Below are 23,317 nucleotides of genomic sequence, written 5' to 3'. Positions count from 1 at the left end.
CCAGTATTGACCTGATGAAAACCAAGAGTTTCACATGGGCCTCTACATTAGCTTCTTAAAGCACTGTAAGGTTTGAAGTCCCCACCCCTTCTAACTGATGCGACTAGCAGGTGAATCTTCCCAAGATCCAGTTCTCAGCATGCCTTCATTCCCTCTAGCTCTTCACTGCACACAGGACAAAGCCCCAGCTCCTCTGACTGGCAACTGATGCCCTTCATGGTTAGGCTCAGTTACTCTACAAGTTTATATCCAATGACTCTCTATTCCCAACCTTACTTTCCAGTCATCCGTCCCCAGCCTTTTGAGCTGCCCCACGGAGCCTTTTGATCACCTATTTGACTAGGCTAGAGACCATCTTGAGCCCTCTCCACCTACCCATCATCGAGCCCTAGTTCCTGGCCCAGCTCTTCCCACTCAAGCCAGATGATATTTTCATTCCCTCAGTTCCTATTATCATCACTGTAAGGAGAGTTTGCAGGAGAGTTAATAATGTGTTGCCTGGTAACATTTTTAAAATATTTATTTGCATTATTATTCAAATACGTTAAAATGTTTCTTCACTATTTAATCAGGAGATACAAAGAATATATCTTCTTTTTTGTTGTTATGACCTATGGCATGAGGTGCTTATTAGCTACCAATGCTAATTTGAGAAGTGTAGTTACTCAATGAAGTGAAGTGAAAGGCACTCAGTTGTGTCTGACTCTTGGTGACTCCATGGACCATACAGTCCATGGAATTCTCTAGGCCTGAATACTGGAGTGGGTAGCCTTTCCCTTCTCCAGGGGATCTTCCCAACCCAGGGATCAAACCTAGGCCTCCTACATTGTTACTCTTAGGCTATACATGAATAGTAGGAAGAATCAGGGAGTCCCTTGATGGCTTAGAGATTAGGATTCTGGGTTTTCACTGCAGGGGACATGGGTTAAATCCTTGGTCGGGGAACTGAGATCCTGCAAGCCGACTAGTATGCCCCCCCCCACCCCCGAGAAAAAATTATAGGAGGTATCACTATCCAACTCAAGATGTCCACATGGCACACGTAGATAAGCAGTCCTTAAACAACAAGGAGGACGAGGAAGCCTTATTAAGCTTTTTACAACAAGATGCAGAACATCTCAGAGCTGCAAGTAATGGTACTCCTAAGGCCTTCTGAAAGGTACAAGACCAAGGCTCAAGGAAAACTATTCACCCCAGGACAATGGTATATTTCTCTGGAGTATGAGAGTCCCAGTGACTGTTGGCCTACAGCTCTGACCGCTGAGATTCCCACACATGACAGAATTTGCCCTGCCAGGGGTCCAGCATCCATGGCAGAGAAGAGCTCTGGTCTACATTTCCCAGAGAGGACTGTCAGTTCATCTAAAAAGGGACAAACGGGGACTTCTCTGCTGGCCCAGTGGTAAAGAATCCACCTGCCAGTGCAGGATACACAGGATCGATCCCTGGTTGGGGAAGATCTCACATGCCGCAGAGCAACTAAGCCCGTGTGCCACAACAATTGAGCCTGTGCTCTAGAGCCCGGGAGCTGCAGCTAATGCAGCCCGAGCGCCTAGAGCCCCTGCTCTGAAACAAGAAGAGCCACCGCGATGAGAAGCCCACGCTCTGCCACAAAGGGTAGCTCCCACTCACAACTAGAGAAGAGACATACAGCGATGAAGACCCAGCACAACCCAAAATAAATAAATCACACTATAAAAAGGAGCAAATGGAACTTCCCTGGTGATCCAGACTCTGTGCTCCCAATGCAGGCAGCCTGGGTGGGATCCCTGGTTGGGGAACTAGATCCCATATGCCACAACTAAAGATTCTACATGCTGCACGGAAGACCCAGCGCAGCCAAATAAATAAATGAAAAGGAGCAAATGCTAAGGGAACCCCAAAGCACAACTTTTGTGCTTCCTCAAGTTGGGACACTTGACTTATATTTCAACAGTTCACTTGAAAGTTTCTGAAAATAGATGATGCCAGCCACACTGATAACCACCAGATATTTTCCAGCCCCAGTTACTTGGGCTTTGGTCCTGCTTTGGCACATGTCAAGTGTATGGACTTTGCACAAGTACCATCCACTTCTCTTGTCCACTCCCAAACCTTTGAAAATGTGAATTAAACCACAGTCCCCCGTGGATTCTTCTCACAGCACAGAGACTTACCTATCACCTTTACTCGCAGAACTTCGCTGAACATCTTGCTGTGGGAATGGCAATTGTCTGCACTGCAGCAGTATTCTACATCTTTCGTGGGTTTAACTCGGAATATTGCAGGCTTGTTTGAGCCCACGCTCTGATTCGCCACAGGCTTACTTGTGTTTGAAAGCTGATAAAAAATGGGCGCCGTTCCGTTTACGGACTGACAACTGACTTCAATGGTCTGTCCTTTAATCACCTCGGACCTGGAGTCATGAAAAATGCTGGGCTTCGAGAGCATTTCTAGAATGACAGAGAGAGAGAGAAAAACAATCTGAGACAAGACATCCAGCCCAAGGTGTTCCTTCTGCAAACTCTGGGCTTGGCTTTCTCTATCATGGCTCTAATTTAAAATGCCTGCCTGGACCCAGAGATCGCCACACTTAGTGAAGTACGTCAGGTACAGAAAGCCAAATATCATATAATATTGCTTATATGTGGGATCTTAAAAAAATGGCACCAGTGAACCTATTTATAAAACAGAAGAAGATTCACAATGTAGAAAGCAAACTTATGGTTACCACAGGGGGAAGGGGGCGGGGAGTGGGAGGGATAAATTGCGAGACTTGGACTGACGTATACACACTACCATATATAAAAGAGGTAACTAACAAGGACCTATGGTATAGTACAAGGAACACTATTCAATACTCTGTAATGGCCTATATGGGAATAGAATATAAAAAAGAGTGGATATCTATTATGTATTACTGATTCACTTTGCTATACAGCTGAAACTAATGCAACGTGGCAAATCGACTATATTCCGATAAAAATTAATTTAAAAAAATAATAAAATAAAATGCCTGTGGCCATATCTATCTTTAGGGGACTCCTTTTAGATTCTTGAGGAGGGAGAGGGAAAGAGAATAATATAAACAAAAAAGGATGACACAAATTCAGGAAAAACATTATAACACCCTAAATATATGCTTATATTTTCACATATCTTATGCACACATACACACACATTCATATCTCTTTCTTTGTATTGAGAAAGATAGAAGGAAAATGTTAAAAAAAAATATGTAACAAGTATCCAACAATATATTTTAAAACAAATTCTCAGTGCCTCAGCCTCTCCTGATAGTAAGTTTCATGCCTCAGAAACAAGAATTATACGAGGCCATTATTTAGAAATTAGCTTATTTATAAAGCTAATAGGACGAAATGACCTCCTCACAAGAACTACAACAACACAAAGAATTACAATGGAATGACTCACATTTGTCTTGTATATTATTTCCTTATCCGGTAGATGACCGCTAAAATCCTGCTTCAGTTGAGACTAAAACCTTGGCTGGATTTACACTGAAGGCTCAACTGAAGGACCATGACTACTGAAGAAGCACAGCGACAGTGACAGCTTGACTGGTGTTTCACATCCCGCTCCTCAAAGTGTGGTCCGGGGCCCAGCAGCACCAGCATCTCCAAGACGCTGGTGAAAGACACAAAGCCTGACCCCAATCTAACTGTGCTGTAACCAGGTGTTTTGTGCACATTCAAGTCTGAGAAGCCCGGCTCTAAGTGGTCCAGATATCTACTTCTACCCAGTAGGGGTCCCAGCCCTTTGGGTAAGCCAGGAGAGGCATCAAAAACTGGAACTTAGGGACTTCCCTGGCAGTCCAGTGGTTAAGACTCCAAGCTTCCACTGCAGAGGGCAAAGGTTCGATCCCTGGTTAGGGAACTAAGATCCCATTTACCAGAAAAACATCTATTTCTGCTTTATTGACTATGCCAAAGCCTTTGACTGTGTGGATCATAATAAACTGTGGAAAATTCTTCAAGAGATGGGAATACCAGACCACCTGACCTGCCTCTTGAGAAATCTGTATGCAGGTCAGGAAGCAACAGTTAGAACTGGACATGGAACAACAGACTGGTTCCAAATAGGAAAAGGAGTTCGTCAAGGCTGTATACTGTCACCCTGCTTATTTAACTTCTATGCAGAGTACATCATGAGAAACGCTGGACTGGAAGAAGCACAAGCTGGAATCAAGATTGCCGGGAGAAATATCAATAACCTCAGATATGCAGATGACACCACCCTTATGGCAGAAAGTGAAGAGGAACTAAAAAGCCTCTTGATGAAAGTGAAAGAGGAGAGTGAAAAAGTTGGCTTAAAGCTCAACATTCAGAAAACGAAGATCATGGCATCTGGTCCCATCACTTCATGGCAAATAGATGGGGAAACAGTGGAAACAGTGTCACACTTTATTTTTCTGGGCTCCAAAATCACTACAGATGGTGACTGCAGCCATGAAATTAAAAGACGCTTACTCCTTGGAAGGAAAGTTATGTCCAACCTAGATAGCATATTCAAAAGCAGAGACATTACTTTGCCAACAAAGGTTCGTCTAGTCAAGGCTATGGTTTTTCCTGTGGTCATGTATGGATGTGAGAGTTGGACTGTGAAGAAGGCTGAGCGCCGAAGAATTGATGCTTTTGAACTGTGGTGTTGGAGAAGACTCTTGAGAGTCCCTTGGACTGCAAGGAGATCCAACTAGTCCATTCTGAAGGAGAACAGCCCTGGGATTTCTTTGGAAGGAATGATGCTAAAGCTGAAACTCCAGTACTTTGGCCACCTCATGCAAAGTGTTGACTCATTGGAAAAGACTCTGATGCTGGGGGGGATTGGGGGCAGGAGGAGAAGGGGACGACAGAGGATGAGATGGCTGGATGGCATCACTGACTCAATGGACATGAGTCTGAGAGAACTCCGGGAGTTGGTGATGGACAGGGAGGCCTGGCGTGCTGCGATTCATGGGGTCGCAAAGAGTCGGACACGACTGAGCGACTGAACTGAACTGAACTGATGGCAAAAAAAAAACAAACGTAAAATCTTAAAGCTTAGCGTTGACTAAGCAGTGTTTGCTCCCTGACCTTTCGGGTGAGTGCCTGTTCAAGCAGCAGAATCCTGTGGATTTGGACGCCATTTAATCAGCATGCAGCCACAACAAAGCCACAAATGTGACTTTTGCCAACAACATTGATCTTGATGCATCTGACCTGTACCCTGAGCAGAAGTACCCACTTGCTACTATTCAGCCTCTTGTTTTTACTCCTCTCTCCCCAAATCCCCCTCCCCCATCCCCTGGGTTTTTATCCTGCCTCAGTCTGAATCATCTTCAGACTAGAGAAGGTGGTGGCTGGAGATAAATTCCCTTTCTCCCATTCAGTCCAGAGGCTCTCAGGGCCAGTGAGGACATACTCACCACACACAGTTATCTGGACTGTGTTGCTTCTCTTGAACACCCTGCCGACGCCCGCGACACAAGTGTATAACCCGCTGTCCCACTCTGACACTCTCTTGGTGAAATTTTGAGTCTGCGACACAGTCATGCTTCCCTTCTGGATGGTGAAGTTGGCCGGGGGTGCTCCTGGGATGGAGCACCACAGGTTCAGATCTTCGCCCTGGTCCAGATGTGTGGCTGAAGACTCCAGCTTAGGCTTAGAAAATAGCTCTGAAAAGAACAGTGAGTGGGAATTGGGTGAGATGTTTGTGGGCACCAGCTCTCCAGTCCCCTGTATGGAGAGGACTGTGGCCCAGGTGCTTCTGGGAGAACCAGTTCCCCACTTCCTGCACAAAGTTTCCCTTTGCTTTTCATGAACCTGATGATCACACAATTCACGAGCCAGGGTTCATTCTTCTCCTGGGATTCCAATGGCAGTTTTGCCTCCCTCATTAATCCAATTTATCTTACAGACATGGATTAGAAAACTTTGGCAATTTGTAATGTGGCAAGTAATGACTCAGGCATTCACTCGTTTATTCATCCACTCTTTCATTTCATCCCACAAGTATTTATCTCAGGCCATCTCTGTGCTTGGCAGAGGAGAGGCAGCAGTGAAAAAGAAACAGTCCTTGACTCTATAAAGTGCTTAAGTCTCATGGGCGATTCTTCAGATAGTGTCTGCAGTAGAGCCTATAGAGGGGACATGGAACCTAGGCTTGAAGAATCAGGAGAAAACTCCTGGGATAAGTTCTGCAGGCAAAGATGGAAAGTATCACAGGAAGAGAGAATAACATATGGAAGGTCTGGCAAGAGGTTCAAGCACCTGAAAGTTCAGGCAGCCTGGGACCGCTGTGGGAGAAGAAAAAGAAGGCTTGCAGATCTTCAAGGAACTTGAGAATCACATTTTTAAAAGTGTGGAATATACCCTCGGGACAATGGGAACCATGGACGGTCTGGGTCAAGGGGATAGCTTCAGATGTGTTCGGTAGGGAGATCTCTGGAAGGAGAATGGATGGAGTTGGAGGGGCCCAGACTGGAAGCAGGAGGGAATGTAGTCTAGGCTTGAAGCAGAGTGATGCTGTAGAGTTGGGGAGAAGCGGCAGCTTGGCCACCATTCCTCCAGCACTTCCCTTGGAGGAGCATGAAGATGCCACCCGAAGCCTCCCAAGCCCAAGTACTTGGTAAGTTCCAACATTCTATGCTACTGGAAGGAGTCATTAGCACCATAATGTAGGTTGGATGTCGAGAGTACTAAAGACTGTGGTTGACTTTCAAGAAGTTTCATCATCTCCTAATACAAATATTCCCTGAAGAATACCAGTATTTTATAATAATGGTAAATGTTTGTTTTCAGCCACAGAGGAATTACTAATTAGCTACTTAACCTTTGCGGAGACTTGGCTCCTTCATGTAAGCAAATGCGCACTGACTCCATGGTTATGACCCTTGAAGCAGAAGGAAGGAGGAGCCGGTGGCACTTGAGACTATCTTCATATTAAGAAAGAGACTGAGACTTGAAATTTCTCTTAGAAAACCTCCTTAGGGGTTTGAGAATGCAATCAGGACTCAGGGGTTAAATTCTACCTTTGGCTCTAAATTTAGGATTTAATCTGGCATACAGGTTTGGAAGTAAAAACCAGCGCTGTCGTGGTCATCACTGATATTCCATGGATGGAAATGGAAGTCATTTCCATCATAATTATAATCAGTATGCGGTGTTTTCTTAGTTTCCTTGATAGGGAATAAAATAACACTGTAAGTCAGGTGATCGCCTAATAATTAATTCATTGAGGCACATTCCACCCCTCCTTCCTTCCATATAATGAACATCGACTTACCTCTTTTCAGATCACCATCAAAAGCTCGAGGTTAGGGGACTTCTCTGGTGATCCAGTGGCTAAGACTCTATGCTCCCAATATATGGGGCCTGGGTTCGATTCCTTGTCAAGGAACTAGATCCCACATGCCACAACGAAGAGGGGCAACTAAAATCCAGCATGCCATAACTAAGACTAGGCACAGCCAAATGAAATAAAATGAAATAAAACAAAGCTCTAGGTTAGGAGTAGGAAAAAAAAAGAAAGAAATTTACCTCCTTAAGGGCCTTACAATTTCATTGGACAAATACCAAAAAAGTAAAAAAAAAAAAAAAACAAAACAAACCTCAGGAAGAATCCCACAGAAATGATTCCACATTAAAAAATAAACAAAAATGCAAAAAATACAAAACATCTTGCTGGGGTAGGTGGACAATGGTTTAGAATTAAGAATGAGATGCTAGACCATCACTCGGGTTAATAAGGATAAGTCTTTTGTTCACTCACTGAGCAAATATTTACTGAGTTCCTATAACGTGCCAGGCTGTGTGCTAAGTATCAGTGTTGTCAGATGAATTGAGCCACAGACCTTCCAGAGCTCACCCAGGATGATGCAGACAGATGCTAAATCTTTTCAGTGACTGTTGACCTGTAGACAGAAGAGTGTGCTGGGAACTGAAGTGTGGCCATGGGATTCTTCCTGGGAGGCTCCTAGAGGGAGATTTGGGACTTGGTCTTTAAGGACAATAGAGGTCTTCCAGTGACCAAGCAGAAAGAATATTCCAGGCAGAGTCCGGTGAGATGTTTGGAAGGGGCTGGAGTCAGGGTGAAGGTGTGTATGTGTGTGTGTGTGTGTGTGCAAGCGTGTGTGTGTGTGTGTGCATGTATGTGTGCTCAGTCATGTCCAACTCTTCGTGAGCCCATGGACTGTAGTCTGCCAGGCTCCTCTGTCCATGGAATTTTCTAGGCAAGAATACTGGAGTGGGTTGCCATGCCCGTCTCCAGGGGTTCTTTCTGACCCAGGGATCAAACCCAGGTCTCTTTCATCTCCTGCATTGGCAGGCGGGGTTTTTTGTTGTTGTTGTTTTTGACCAACTGAGCCACCAAGGAATAATGAAGCCCAGGAATAATGAAGTCAAATAGGTGCTTCTCCTACAGGTTAGTTGAAGGATGAATTGGAGCAGAGATGCTTGGGGAAGCCCTATGACATCCTGCTGTGAGGGCCAGAGTGAGGGTGTGATTGTAGAGATGAGATGACAGGACAGAGTCAGGAGTCCTGGCAGCACCTGGGTCTGAAAATGTGAACAGTGAGAGGTAATGGAAACCCACTTTCAAGCCAAAGACAAATTACTAATTCAATGATCTTGATGTCCACAAAATTATTGTGAGCCTCCAACATCACTCTATAGAACCACTCATAGTGAGGCTTGATAGCAACAGGGGAGTGGACAATAGGCTGCAGAAGTGGGAAGGCTTGCACCACTTGAAGGTGGGGGAGTTGCCTGCCAGCCCTGGCACGGCTCCGGCAGCTCTACACGGAACAGGAGAACAGAGCATCAAACTAAGGGGATGGGAAGGGCCGGCCGAGCCTGACACTGTGCTTTCTTGGGCCAGGGAGCCTCGCCTTCTGATTGACTCACATACTCAGCGTGACTCAAACTTCTGATGTGGGATCAGCTACAATAATAGTATCCTGTGGTCCAAAGATGCCTCATGCTTCCCTAAAGTAGCCTGGTCCGAGGGGTTGGAGTGCTGCTCTAAGCCCTGAAATTGCCCTTATGTTTGCCACGTGGTCCCTGCTGCTCCCATGACCATACAACCATCTCTTTAACAGAGTTGATCATTGCATCATATTCTCATCGTCTATTTATGTCTGTGAAATTCTTCAAAGCTGCATAGGGCAGTTCCCTAGGTCCCCAAAGTTGCCCAGCACACAGAAGGTGCTCAATATATGTTGAACTGAGTACTGTTCTCTAATAAGATAATTATATTTTATCTAAAAAATATGTGCCATCAAAATATTTGCCATTATCAATAATAAACTAAATCGCTAGCAGGAGCCAACCTGGTAGAGACCAGCAGAATCCAACACCTGCCAGTCACCCAGCTGGGTAGTTGGCAGCCTACCTATGATACTGGGGACTGTCGCTGTGACTGTACAGTCTCTATTGACACAGAGGGGGCTTTCAGTAAATAAGCAAATGAATGATGAATGAATGGACACTTTCACTTGGCAACCAAGAAGTGCTGACTCGCTCTGCCTCTGGAACACTGTCACCGATGCTCATCTGTTTATCCAACAAATATGTATTGAAAGCCTACTGCGTGCCAGGTACTGTTCAGCTGTTAGCAATATTGCACCAGATAAAATAGATAATACCCTCACCACCTTAACATTCTACTGCCTAAAGACACACAGGGAGAGGCAGAGTACACTTTTTTTCCTGGTAAAAGCTGTTTTGAAAAGTAAAGTCAGGTAGGGACTTCCCTGGCCATCCAGCGGTTAAGACCCGGTGCTTCTCACAGCACTGCTTATGATAGCCAGGACATGGAAGCAACCTAGATGTCCATCAGCAGATGAATGGATAAGGAAACTGTAGTACATTTACATAATGGAATATCACTCAGCCATTAAAAAGAATACATTTGAATCCGTTCTAATGAGGTAGATGAAACTGGAGCCTCTTATACAGAGTGAAGTAAGTCAGAAAGAAAAACACCAATACAGTATACTAATGCATATATGTGGGATTTAGAAAGATGGTAACAATGACCCTATCTGTGAGACAGCAAAAGAGACACAGATGTATAGAACAGTCTTTTGGACTCTGTGGGAGAAGGCAAGGGTGGGATGATCTGAGAGAATAGCATTGAAACATGTATATTATCATATGTGAAACAGATCGCCAGCCCAGGTTTGACGCATGAGACAGGGTGCTCAGGGCTGGTACTGGGATGACCCTGAGGGATGGGGAGGGAGGTGGGAGGGGGGTTCAGGATGGGGAACACATGTACACCCATGGCTGATTCATGTCAATGTATGGCAAAAACCACTACAATATTGTAAAGAAATTAGCCTCCAATTAAACTAAAAAAAAAAAAAAGCCCCTGAGCTTCTGTTGCAGGGGGCATGGATTTGACCCTTGGTCAGGGATCTCACCCGCAGCAGGGCAACTAAGCCCATGCACTGCAACTAGAGAAGCCAGAGCACAGCAATGAAGACTTGTGTGCTTGTGTGTGCTCTGTTGTGTCCAACTCCTTGTGACCCCATGGACTACAGCCCATCAGGCTCCTCTGTCCATGAGATTCTCCAGGCCAGAATACCGGAGTGGGTTGCCATTTTCTTCTCTGAGGAAGACTTAGTACAGCCCCCAAATTAAACTAAATAAGTAAATGAAAAGTAAAGCCAGGTAAAGAAGGAAGGCATCCAGGGAACTTTCTAAGTTAGTGGATTTGGAAATCTAACAGGCCGGTGGGTAACTCTTGCTCTGCCACTCAGCAATCCTGTAATCATTAGGTGACCTGACTTCTCAGCTCCAGTTTCTACATCCATAAAGCCAGCATCATAATACCTACCTTATGGCATAATTATGAGCTTGAAATGAAAATGTATGTAAACCAGGCAAAGAGTATTCAACAAAGAGGAACTTTGACTATTATTTTTGAGTCTAGTCTAGTCAAGACTATGGTTTTTCCTGTGGTCATGTATGGATAAGAGAGTTGGACTGTGAAGAAGGCTGAGCACCAAAGAATTGATGCTTTTGAACTGTGGTGTTGGAGAAGACTCTTGAGAGTCCCTTGGACTGCAAGGAGATCCAGCCAGTCCATTCTGAAGGAGAACAGCCCTGGGATTTCTTTGGAAGGAATGATGCTAAAGCTGAAACTCCAGTACTTTGGCCACCTCATGCGAAGAGTTGACTCATTGGGAAAGACTCTGATGCTGGGAGGGATTAGGGGCAAGAGGAGAAGGGGACAACAGAGAACTCCGGGAGATGGTGATGGACAGGGAGGCCTGGTGTGCTGAGATTCATGGGGTTGCAAAGAGTCGGACATGGCTGAGCGACTGAACTGAACTGAATGCTTTCTTGCTCCTGACCCTGTCTTAGGACCTCCACAGGGATATAGAGATCTAGCACAGTACTGGGCACAAAGGCAAGAAAAATGCGACATAATAATAGAAACAGCAGCTAACATTGGCCGAGTACTTACTCGGTATGCAGCTCTGTAGGAAAGGTGATGGATGGCATTTAGTCCTTATAACAGTCCTGCAGTGCTATCATCACTCCAATGGCAGAATTGTGGTAAGGAGATGGTCAGTCACTCACTCAAGGTCACAGATGTACTGAGTGGCCCGGCTGGGATCTGACTGGGCCCAGCCTGCAGCCTGAAACAACCATAGCGGACTGCTGACTTGCTCTGCACTGAATTTCTCCCCATGAGCACCACGGCCCTGCCTGAGCGCATCCATTCAGACCGGTGGGAGCAGAAGAACCAGCTCTCACCGCCCAGCCCGGATTCCAGCACTGACACCTCGTGAGCCCGCCACCTGCCGACACCCTCCAGCAACCCTACCTGTGACGTTGACCACGACGCTGCTGACTTTGGATATGCGGCTGGCTTCCACTTTGCAGGTGTAGTTGCCGTTGTGCTCTGTCGTGGCCATCACGGAGTACACGGCCTCACTGCTGAGGCTGTTGTGTGCGACGATCTCCCTGTCCTTCTGGATGATGATTTCCGGGAATGACTGGGCCTGGTGCGTCACCTGAACGGTGCACTTGACCTGAAGGTCGTCTCCTTCCATGACCTTTCCCTCAGGGATGATGTGGAACTTGGGATTCGAGAAGGATTCTACGAGAAGAGGACAGGCTGGTTGGACTCAGGTTAGAATCCGGGTGAGGAGAAAGGCCACTTCCCTCCCCTTTTCTGTGCTTTTGGAGGCCAATCAGTTTTTCCTTATTAATTAAAAAAAATTCAACCTTTCCTCTCAAAAAACTTTCACCTAGGCTGCTCTGGTGCTCCCTCCCTCTTGCTCACTCTTGCATCTTCAGGCTTCTTCTTAATTTCATTTCTCTAACTTTGAGCTTCCCAAAGATCAAACCTACATCTCATCTGAAGAACATTTTTTAAATGACTTCAGAAATAATCACAGCAGTGAGAAGCAGACCCTTATCCTGCCCACCAAGGATTTTCTAGGTAACTCTCATACCACTTCATAGACCTCTGGCATTTCAGCCTAGATAGTCCCTTGCTTCCCAAAGTTCAGCTTCATGGAAATGAATTTTTAAATAATGCCATATGCCCCTGCAAAATGTTTTTTAGTCTATCCTATTTCTTTTTAAAAAATGCTGGTTGTGACTAACTAAATTGATTTCATGACTCATGCAGTTTGAAAAACACTGTTTTAATAAAATATGAGTCAGACATTAGGGATCGGACACCGTGAGGGAAGTAGAGCCAGGCCTTTGCTTCCACCAAAACACCCAGCAGAGCATAAGGGAGTATGTACACCAATTACAGCCAGGTAAAACACAGATAAGGACATTAAAAGAACGCCAACAGTAAATTTAAAGTGACCTACTACTTTAATATTTGTTAGTTAGTTTTTTGTTTTTTTTTTTTACTGTAGTCATTTAAATTCACAATAAAAAGCTATCATTAAAAAAAAAGGAGTTTGTTTTCCTAAGAGTCAAAAAAAGAGACGGCATCTTTTAGCACATTCAACAATATCCTCTGGGATAGCTTGATAATAACTAAAGATTTCTTCCTGACACCCAAACTCAATGTATCAGAGATCTAAATGCACAAGAGGAAAAAAAAAATTAAACCACAGAAACAGTAAAAGAAAACAGAGGTGCATTTTTTGCTTTAATAATCTTGGAGCATGGAGGAACTTTAGGTATGAATCACAAAACTGGATACCGTTAAAAAAAAAAGATGCATAAATTGATACCATAAGGAAAAAAGATGCATAACTTTGATTTTAACTAAAGATTGAAAGTTTTTTCATGGAAGTAAAAAATAAAGACAAGTGAAAAACTGGGTAAATTTTTGCACAGCACCTGACAAAGAGCTCATTCCTTTAATTTATAAAGGGCTCAAACAAATCAATCAGAAGCAGTAGGCAAATATGGGCAAAGTGTACGTGAATAGGAAGGCATGAAGGGATGTAAAAGCATACATGTACAAATGTAAAAAGCATACTCAACCTCACTAAAGACCAACAAATACAAATCACAGTAGTGATATGCCCCTGTGCCTCAATTATAATAGACTGTCAAAAATAACAAAAATATTGGGAGCTCCCTGGCAGTCTAGTGGTTAACATTCGGTGCTTTCACTACTGTGGCCCAGGTTCAATCCCTGACTGAGGACTGAGATCCTGCAAGCTGCTCACAAGGCAGTCAATAAAAGAGAAAACATCAATAGAGAAAACATCAGTAATATACTGTGTTGATGAGGATGTGGGAAAATGAACACTTTCGATGGAAATGTTTTTCCTTTTGGAGGAGCGCATTGGTGATATTTTTCAATACCGAAAATGCACAAAACATTTGAATCAAAATTTGACACAGGGACTTCCCTGGTGGTCCAGTGGTTAAGAATCTGCCTGCCAAAGCAGGGGACATGGGTTCGATCCCTGGTCCAGGAAGATTCCACGTGCCACAGGGCAACTAAGCCCTTGTGTCACGATTACCGAAGCCTGTGTGCCCTAGCGCTCACGCTCTTCACCGAGAGAAGCCACCACCACGAGAAGCCTGCCCATCAGAACCAGAGTAGTTCCTACACCCTGAAACTAGAGAAACAAAGACCCAGCACAGCCAAAAATAAATAAATAATTCAATAAAAAAGAATTTGACACATAAAAAAATAATAAAATAGGAAACTACAGAAGTTACAAGAATGTTTGCTGCAAGATTGTCTTAAGAGCAAACGAGTGGGGAAAAAAATGCCTAAATGTCCATCAACATAAGATGAGGCAGGGGACTGTCACTTTCTGAGATGGCCCACACTCTGTCTATGGAGTGTGTTCCCTCCCCGAATAAAACCTCCTTTCACTTTTAAAAAATAAATGAATTTTAAAAACTAAAATGAAATGAGCATATCCTTACAACAGGGTTCTGAGTTGTCACTAGAATGATAAAGATCTGTATTTCTTGATATGGACAAAAGTACATCTATACTGTATTTGTTAAGAAAAAGTTATAAGATAGAATGTTTGACAGGTCTCTCTCTCTCTTTTTTTTTTTTGTAAAAACAAAGATAAACAAATCAAAAATGTGTGTGCACATGATGAATGAGTAAAATAAGTCTAGAAGAACAGACAAGGGACTTTCTCTAAGTGCTGGTACTTACTGTGAAGAATTGTCACTTTATATAGTACCACATTTTCTTAAACTTTAACCCACACCATGAACTACAATAAAAAAATTTTTGTATATACATAATGCTATATATATACATACACACACATAATACTATACAGGAAATATTTACACATACAATATAGCATTATGTGCACACAATGGGCAAAAGCGAGGGCGCCAAAAGCAGAAGTCCATTTTTTTTTTCTTAATTGCTGTTCTATTATTTCTTTGGCCACACCACACGGCTTGCAGGATCTTAGTTCCCCGACCAGGGATTGAACCCGTGTCCCCCGCACTGGACGAGCAGATTCCCAAAACCGGACCACCAGGGAAGTCCCCTGACGATCACTTAACAAGCTGTAGGGCTCCAATCCTGAATACACTTGAGGCTTTCTGCGGTAAACTGTTCCTTCCCCTGCCTTCTTCCTGCTTCACACGTGCTCCCCTCTCAGGCCACTGGGAGCTGCTGGGTGCCTGACCTGGAGCCCTGAGCTCTCTGTCCTGGACACTCAGACCCTGGTTCCCCTCTGCTGTAGCCTTTCTCTCCTGAGAGCACTTCTCAGGCCACCTCATCTGTTTCCTATTTGTCCAACGTCTCAGTGATGGAAGGATGGGTAGAAGGGGGAAATTCCTCGTCAAATGCAGGAGGCAAAAGCTGAGGATCAACCCCACTTCCCCCTGGATCCCCTCCAGACCCCACTTCCTGATGTCTGATTCTCATGGTTTAAAGTCACAGTTCCCAAGCTGCAGCTCACACAAGATATTGTTTCAGTGAGCCTCAGCCAGTGCTTTAAGAAATGCAAATAGAATAGAAAGAAAAATAGCAAAATGCATCACGTATGAAGGTTAAGAATTGTTTGGAAATATATATGCGTATATAGTTAAATTGTGTCACAGTCAAAAAGTTTGAAAAATATCAAATGATTAAGAATAGTCTTGACAGAGAAGGAGAAATATGGTATGACATCTCCTGTATGTGGATTCTAAAAAGAAACACAAATGAACTTACTTACAAAACAGGAACAGACTCACAGACTTAGAGAATGTTGCAGGAGGGTGGGGAAGGATGAGGGGAAGGGATCGTTAGGGAGTTTGGGATGGACATTTACACACTGCTATATTTAAAATGGATAACCAACAAGGACCTACCATATAGCACATGGAACTCTGCTCAGTGTTTTGTGGACCGGAGGGGAGTTTGGGGGAGAATGGATACATGTACACACATGGCTGAGTCCCTTCGCTGTTCCCCTGAAACTATCACAACACTGTGAATCACCTATACTCCAATAGAAAATAATAATAATAAACCAAGAACAGTCTTGAGCAGCAAAGGCCTGAGCCCTTTTCCAATTCTGGGCTCTTTCTCCCCAGACCAAATCAGCAAACCAGGAAGAATGATAGAAAGGAAGTAGGACTCTAACCCCGCACAGTGACCAGGTCACTCTGGATGGGTCTGGAGGACTCCACGTTGGACCCAGAAAAGATCTTCGCTTGACATTGGAAACGTATGGTACGGTCTTGCTCCTCAACTGTGAATTCCAGCGTCACAAAATTCTGGTTCTGAGAGGTTTTTTCTCTTTTTTTCTTGGCGCCCCTTATATTTAGTTCGAATTTTTCAATTGTGAAATGTACAGGAGCCTTTTCCTCTGGGACAGAACAGTTGACCACCACGACTCCACCTTCTATCACCTCCTTCTTGTCCAGCGTCACCCTGGGATCAGACACTCCTTCGGGGGAAGAGAAAGGTCATTAGTGTGTTTGCTCCAGCGGCCAAGCCACCCGTCAGCCTAGTCACTGGGGTTGACCCATCTGATGGTCCTTTTGCTCCCAGAACCTTGGTGCTACCTACCAGGTAAGTATTGAGTATGTATGTGCTGAGCACCACACCAGGTACTTTGGAAAAATATATAGACTATGTCTAAGATGTGGTTGATGCTTTCAAAGTTTATAATTCCACTGGGAAGTCAAGTCATCTCAACCAACATAGTTAAGAACAAAACAAAGGCTGCCAGTATTCATCAGTATTACTGTGGTGATTGTTGCAATATATTGAACGCCAACGACAAGCTAGGATTAACTTTCTACCCATGACTCCATTCTGTAATTCTTATAGTAAATCTCTGGGGAGGGCAGGAAAGAGAAAATTATGTCCAAGAGGTTCAAGGCTCACCCAGAAGCTTACAGCCTTCAAGCCCCAAGGCAACTGAGACTCACTCCCAGGTCTGTGTGACTTTACAGCCAGAGGCAGGGGGTGGTGCAGGGAGAGGAGGCAGGCGTGGCCTCAGTTTAAAAAGCAAAGCTGAAAATAACTAGGAATTAGAGTGCCTCACAGAGACAGTGACCGAGGGAGCAGTCGGGAAAGGAGGAGTCCCTCTTTGCCTGAGGAGTCAGAGAAGATCCTAGAAAGGAATAGGACCTGAGAGGATTCTTGGAGGAAGAGGTTACTTGGACAGATGAAGTGAGATGGGGGCCAAAGACAGGCATTTCAGGGCCTCGGGATCTGCTTGTGCCAAGGGATATGAGTGGCTTTTCAGGAGGGCCGTCTAGAGCAGAGGAAGGGCTGGAGGGGAAAATACAGCAGGTGGTGAGCCGGGGTCGGATTAGAGGGAGCTGGGAGAGTCTGGCTGAGATGAGCTGTCCTGTCCAGGCCCCGGGGTCCAAAGGCCATGAATTCCATCTTGGAGTCAGATAGACTTGCTAGTATCCTAAACCTGCCTCTTCCTGAATATGCCACCTGCCCCTGTCACCCATGAATCTTTTTCCTTGACCCACCCAGATCAGAGATGGAGAATGGATACATGTATATGTATGTCTGAATCCCTTCACTGTTCACCTAAAACTATCACAACCTTGTCAATCGGCTATACTCCAAATACAAAATGCTTTTGATGTTTTAAAAAAAATTAATAAAAATACATTTTTTTAAAAAAAAAGGGAGAGACAGAGAGCTGTCCTCTTGGGGAGGAGATCTGCATGTGCTCCACCTCTGCTGTCACTTCTGGTGAAGGTGCTCCCCTGCCCCACACGAGATCCCCAGGAGAAGGGATCAAGGGATGGGATCATGTTGTACTCATTGTTGGGTCTTCATCAGAATGGGCGCTTGATAAATGGTTAATGAATGAATGGATTGTCTTTTGTCTGCCTCAAAGACCTCCTATCATAAAAAAGAGTTAGAGAGGCCAACTGTGGAGTCAGATAGATCTAAGTTCTGACTCTGGCTCTGTGTTTAATGTCACCAGACCACCCAACCTCTCTGAGCTCCAACATGGACACCTGTATACGGGAGGAACCAGGCTGATCTCTCAGTGCCATTGCAGGAGTAAAATGAAATGCATGTGACGTGCTCAGAACCGTTTATCTTGTCTTGTGAGGGCCTGAATAAGTGGTAGTTCTTATTACTGGAAGTAACAATGGTATGAATGACTGTTCTGATCACAGAAGTGAGCTCAAAGATGCAGAAATGACAGTTATGGCAGCAGCTGTCCAGGAAGAACGGGGCTGAATTCACAAACTGTGTCCATTAAATCATCCCAAGTTTCTGGCACATTTCTTTTCAACATCTATTTCCCAGAGTCTTGGCCTGCCACTCTTTTCTCATCACTCCTGTGAACACAGGGACCTGTTGGCTCCTCCCCTGTCCCCAGTGGAGACGCTGAAGTGCTGCTCTGCTTCCCTGTGGCCCCTGGTGATACATAGGGATGTCCGGCCGGTCATGCCGCGATGGTCCACGGGACACCCAGGATGTCCAGAGGACGAACTGGCCTGGAGGGTGACACAGTCATGTCCTCCTGTGTGAGCCTCAAAGCCTGACGGGAAGGTGGTCAGAGGTCATACACTTCTGAGAGGAAAATGCCCCCAAACACTTGCCCACTGGTTCTTCCTGTTTCCTGTTTGCTGAAAGGATTATTTCTTTCTAAGGATGGTCTGGCCAAGCACCTAGTACATGGTGGGCCATTCATTCATCCAACACTGGGTCACTTCCTCTGCTCCCCATTTAATCCTCAAAACAAGCAACATTCAAGGGTATGCAGAGATACCCAGTGATCTCGACTTTAGAGACAGGAAATGAAAACCTGCCTACAGAGGTCAGGGAAGTGGACCCAGGGGCACTCTGCTGGGAGAGCAACTTCTTTCTCAGCCTCTGCACTTCACTCTTATGCTATATCCCCTTTCTCTGTCCTTGGCACCATTTGGCCATCAAGATAATTCCCATGTGATCTTTTGTATCTGAACCCAGTGTCCATTTTCTGGGAGGCCGTCCCTAACCCCTCTAGGCTGAATTGTTTCTTCTCACCGCTGTGCTCCCAAGGCAGTCAGATCAAATGACTGTTGGACTGCAGTGATTTGTTAAATAAATCTCTTCCTTCCAGGACTGTAATTGCATCCAGAGCTAGGATTTGCCTGATGCATTTTCATGTTTAGCACCTATTTTTTTTTTTTTTTCTTTCCTGACTTGCAACCTTGGGACATGCTTCTTGAGAGAGTAAACCAATGAAAGAATGGATGGATGGAACTGTGTGACCCAAATTTCCCCCAATGATACCTTTTTCTTGTTTCTCCATCTCTATGTCTACTTGCTCTTTTCAACTGGGTTTATTCCACAATCATTTATTGAGTACCTACTATGAGCCAGATTTTTTTGAGATATATTTTAAGAAAAAAAGACTAAACACCACCTCTTTCCTCAGGATCTCACAGTCTGGAGAGCAACCAGATGTGTGAGAAAGTTGCATTATTGAGTGAAATAGTAATTGTAGCTTATTGGAAACTCATTATGTGCTGGAAACTGCCCTATCTTTACCAACACAGAATCTATTAATCCTCTCAGTAATTCCCTGAGGTAGTATTATTATCTTCATTTCACTGATGAGAATTTTAAAGTGTAGAGAAGGTAAGGGACTTGTCCAGACCAAAACTAAGCAGAGGAACTGAAGAATCCAGTGTCAACATACAGCGTCCTGACCTTTATACACTGAATGCAGAGAGGGACAAGAGCTATAAGGACCAGGACCCTGGGGGAGATCAATTTTGCTTGGGAAAAGTGTCAGAGAAGAGTTGAGTGTTCAAGGAGATAGTTCATGAGGAGAGGAGATGAAGAGGGAGTTCTAGGGAGGGCAGATAGCATGTGCAAAGGCAAGTGAAGTGAAGTGAAAGTCGCTCACTGTTTGTGACCCCATGGACTATGCAGCCCATGGAATTCTCTAAGCCAGAATACTGGAGTGGGTAGCCGTTCCCTTCTCCAGTGGATCTTCCCAACCCAGGGATTGAACCTAGGTCTCCTGCATTGCAGGCGGATTCTTTACCAGCTGAGCCACAAGGAAAGCCCATGCAAAGGCAAGGAGGTAAGGAAAAGCCTGGTGTATCAGGAGCATGTCTACTGCTTGCATGTCCAGGTTGGGAAAACGTCAAGCACACAAGTGAGAAGGGTGGTGGGTTGGCAGGGAGGTCCAGCGTGTCGTGACTCATTCAGTCACTCTTCTGGCCACAGCACGTGTTCGTGATCCACCCTCCCAAACCGTGTTCTTTTGCAGGCTCTCACCTTTCACCCACACCTCATACTCTGGCGTCGTCTTCTCCTTGTTGTTCAGGATCACGGTGCATTTGTATCTCCCTGAGTCACAGACCCGGACGTGGGGAATCAAATAACTCTCTGTGTTCCTCCTGGAGGAGACGTTGTGAAGCAGCACATCATCCTTGTAGAACAGCACCTGGTGCAGAGGCTTGACCCGCGAGGTGGTGCTGACATCCACGAGGCACTGCAGTGTCAGGTTCTCCCCGTTTCGCACCGTGCTGTCCGGCAGGATCTGCATGTGGATGCTGTTGATGGTGAAGGCTAAGGGCCGAGGGGGAGGAGAGCAGAACCACCCATCTGTTATCTCAGGAACAACATCACCATCATCATCAGATGGGTATCATCACCTCCTGCACAACAGAGCGTCCGGAGGTCCCAAGCGGGTGATGACTATGTGCGGTGGGTCAAGCACAGGGCATTTGGTACTAAGTGGCTCATATTCCCACCATGACAAGGTGGCAGGCTTCAGAGTGTGACAACTAAAACATGTCCACGAGATGTGTGCGGCCAGTGAGCCGCCGCATCGTGGCCCTGGAGAGAGCCTAGGATTGGGGCAGAGGAACGTGCGAGTCTTGGGTCATCACTTACTGTGTGACCTTGGGTGATTAACCTCCCTGAATTCAACTGCCTCATCTCTAAAATGAGCTTACAACACGTACATAGTAGGTTGTTGTAAGACAGAAGAGTAGAAAGCACCCAGCACAGTGCCTGGCACACAGTAATTGTGGGATAAGTGATGGCTACCACTGTTGAAATCACATGGCGACACGCAAGAAATGCTCCGCCACCCTCCTCCCCAATCCCTCCACCCCCCAACCCCTCCATCCCCCAACCCTAGCCTGACCAAATTAGCACAGTCTCAGCTGATGTTTTCTAGCTGATGGAATCAGAAACCTTACCAGATGAGTGAGAACTTGAAACCACATTTTCTCATGGATCTTGCTTCCCTTTTTCACTTTGACTGCTAAGAAGTACAAGCCCCAAATTTTACCTGTAGCAACCTTTGGGATGCATTTTTCTGTGCTTAAACAGTCATAGTTTTATTGTACTGCCTTAATTTTCTTCTCACTCTGATTTCCTTATTTTATCCTATTGAACAGTAATATACATAATTTTTATAAGTGGTCCCAAATCATTTTACAGACAGCAAAAGGTATAACCAGGTAGCTAGCCAGAGATATGGCAAAAAACAAAATTGTCATTCTTTCTCTCTCTTTTCATAACATCAAATCTTTTTTGAACAACTTAGAATTTAACTTTAACATGTCCCAGGTTTTAACTGAATAGAACAGTCCATCCTTGTGCCTTTATTTCTGAGCATCTTAACAAAAAATGGCATCTAATTAGTCATGAGATGAAACAAGGTGATTGTTCAGATGCATTTCTTACAGCATTAATCTTCAGAACTCCCTCTTTTGTCTTTCAGGTCCTGGTCTGAGAAGCCTATTGGGTGAGCGCTCAGAACAGAAGTTTCTTTTAACCATGTTATTTTCCCATCAACTAATACATTCCCTGCCAAGGTAAGGACAGGTACGTCTCCCTACTCCTTCAGTACCTTCTTTATTTTAAGTCATGCTGTTTAGTACAGTGATTCTATCAGGAGATAGTAGAGAGCAGGGGATGAGTGCAGAGTCAGACTTCCTGGACCAAATCCCATCTCTGAACACAACCTGTGTGGCTTTAGGTAAGTTACTGAGCTTCTCTGAGCCCCAGTTTGCTTATCCATACAATGGACATTGTTGTTTAGTGGCTAAGTCATGTCCGATTCTTTTGCGATCCCATGGACTGTAGCCCAACAGACTCTTCTGTCCATAGGATTTACCAGACCAGAATACTGGAGTGGGTTGCCGTTTCCTTCTCCAAGGGATCTTCCCGACCCAGGGATCAAACCTGAGTTTCCTACTTGGCAGGCCTATTCTTTACCACTGAGCCACCAAGGGAAGTCACAATGGACATAATAATAGTAAGTGTAAATGAGAAGCTGAGCTTAAGTCCTTGGAGCACAGTTCCTGGCACAAAGTGCTTTTGAAATGATAACTAGATTCTGTCAGTCACAGGAATAAAACCAGCTGTTGAGTCTTGTGCTCTCTAAACCTCTTTCTTGAAGTCATTTCTAGCAAATTTTTTTCAGGGGAAAAACAAAACAGGGTTTCCCTCGTGGCTCAATGGTAAAGAGTCCCCCTAACAAAGCAGGAAACATAGGTTCGATACCTGATCTGGATCCGGGAAGATCCCACATGTGATGAAGCAACTAAACCCATGGGCCACAACTACCGAGCCTGAGCTTTAGAGCCCGGGAGCCGCAACTCCTGAGCCTCTGTGCCCTAGAGTCCGTGCGTTTCAACGAGAGAAGCTACCGCAACTAAAGAGGAGCCCCCATTCACCACAACTAGAGAAAACCCCTCGCAGCAATGAAGACCCAGCACAGCCAAATAAATAATTAAAAAAAAAAAAAATATTTTTAAATTTCTAAGGTGAATTACAACAACTTCTCCAGACCCCTGGTGTTGGGCTACTTTACTGTCGTCATCTGAATGAAATGCACACCCACGCCTGATACACTGGGACACAGAACTGGGACCAGGAAGAAAGCAGAGTCGGACACACCTGGTCCCAACCCCTGGTCCCACAGCCGTTAGCTGGGTGTCACTGGGAGTCATCTAACCCTTCCAGGACACCACCTCTCCTCCTATAAAGAAGGAACACTAATACTTGCCTTCCCTGGTATTTTCATCTCAAACAATGAATGACCAAACCAAGTGGCTGAGAGCACTGAAGGGCAGGTCCCCTTTGCCCAGTGCCTGGCCCCTGATTGACATCTCCTTCCCACTTCCTCAGCATCACTCATTCAGCAGATACTGGAGGTGCCGTCTCTGTGCCAGGCATGCACCCAATGCTGGGGGCTCAGAGAAGGGTGGGACTGGCACAGTTTCTGCCCACCTGGGGCTCACGGTCTACGCTTCACCACTCGTTCCCACTCCAGGTCTTCCAGCCTCAGTGCCAGCCCTGTCAGAGTCTCCTCCAGCCCTAGGGCGCTCTACCATTGTCTAACCACTTAATAGCAAACTCGGCTAAAGCATTGGGTAGTTGGTTTTTCGAGAGGAGGACGTTCACTAACATAAGGCTCTTCCACCAC

General features: G+C 45.1%; 1 protein-coding gene across 11 annotated transcripts in view; it reads right to left on the bottom strand.

Moving 5' to 3' along the window:
• Window positions 1-23,317, bottom strand: part of PECAM1 (platelet and endothelial cell adhesion molecule 1) — a 109,097-nt gene that overhangs the window by 32,429 nt on the left and 53,351 nt on the right. For all 11 annotated transcript variants that reach the window (XM_086356913.1, XM_086356908.1, XM_086356911.1 and 8 more), the window contains 5 exons: window positions 20,149-20,442; window positions 16,031-16,336; window positions 11,815-12,090; window positions 5,405-5,653; window positions 2,157-2,432 (listed from right to left, as the gene is read on the bottom strand). In XM_086356913.1, the coding sequence (XP_086213039.1) occupies window positions 2,157-2,432; window positions 5,405-5,653; window positions 11,815-12,090; window positions 16,031-16,336; window positions 20,149-20,442 (1,401 nt within the window). The remainder of the gene's footprint in view (window positions 1-2,156; window positions 2,433-5,404; window positions 5,654-11,814; window positions 12,091-16,030; window positions 16,337-20,148; window positions 20,443-23,317) is intronic.

Source organism: Bos grunniens, chromosome 19 (assembly GCF_055505025.1).
Source record: "Bos grunniens cultivar Pamir isolate PY7600 chromosome 19, Bosgru_T2T1.0, whole genome shotgun sequence".
NCBI classification, from domain to species: Eukaryota; Metazoa; Chordata; class Mammalia; order Artiodactyla; family Bovidae; genus Bos; species Bos grunniens.
This window is presented reverse-complemented; position numbering and strand designations above follow the sequence as displayed.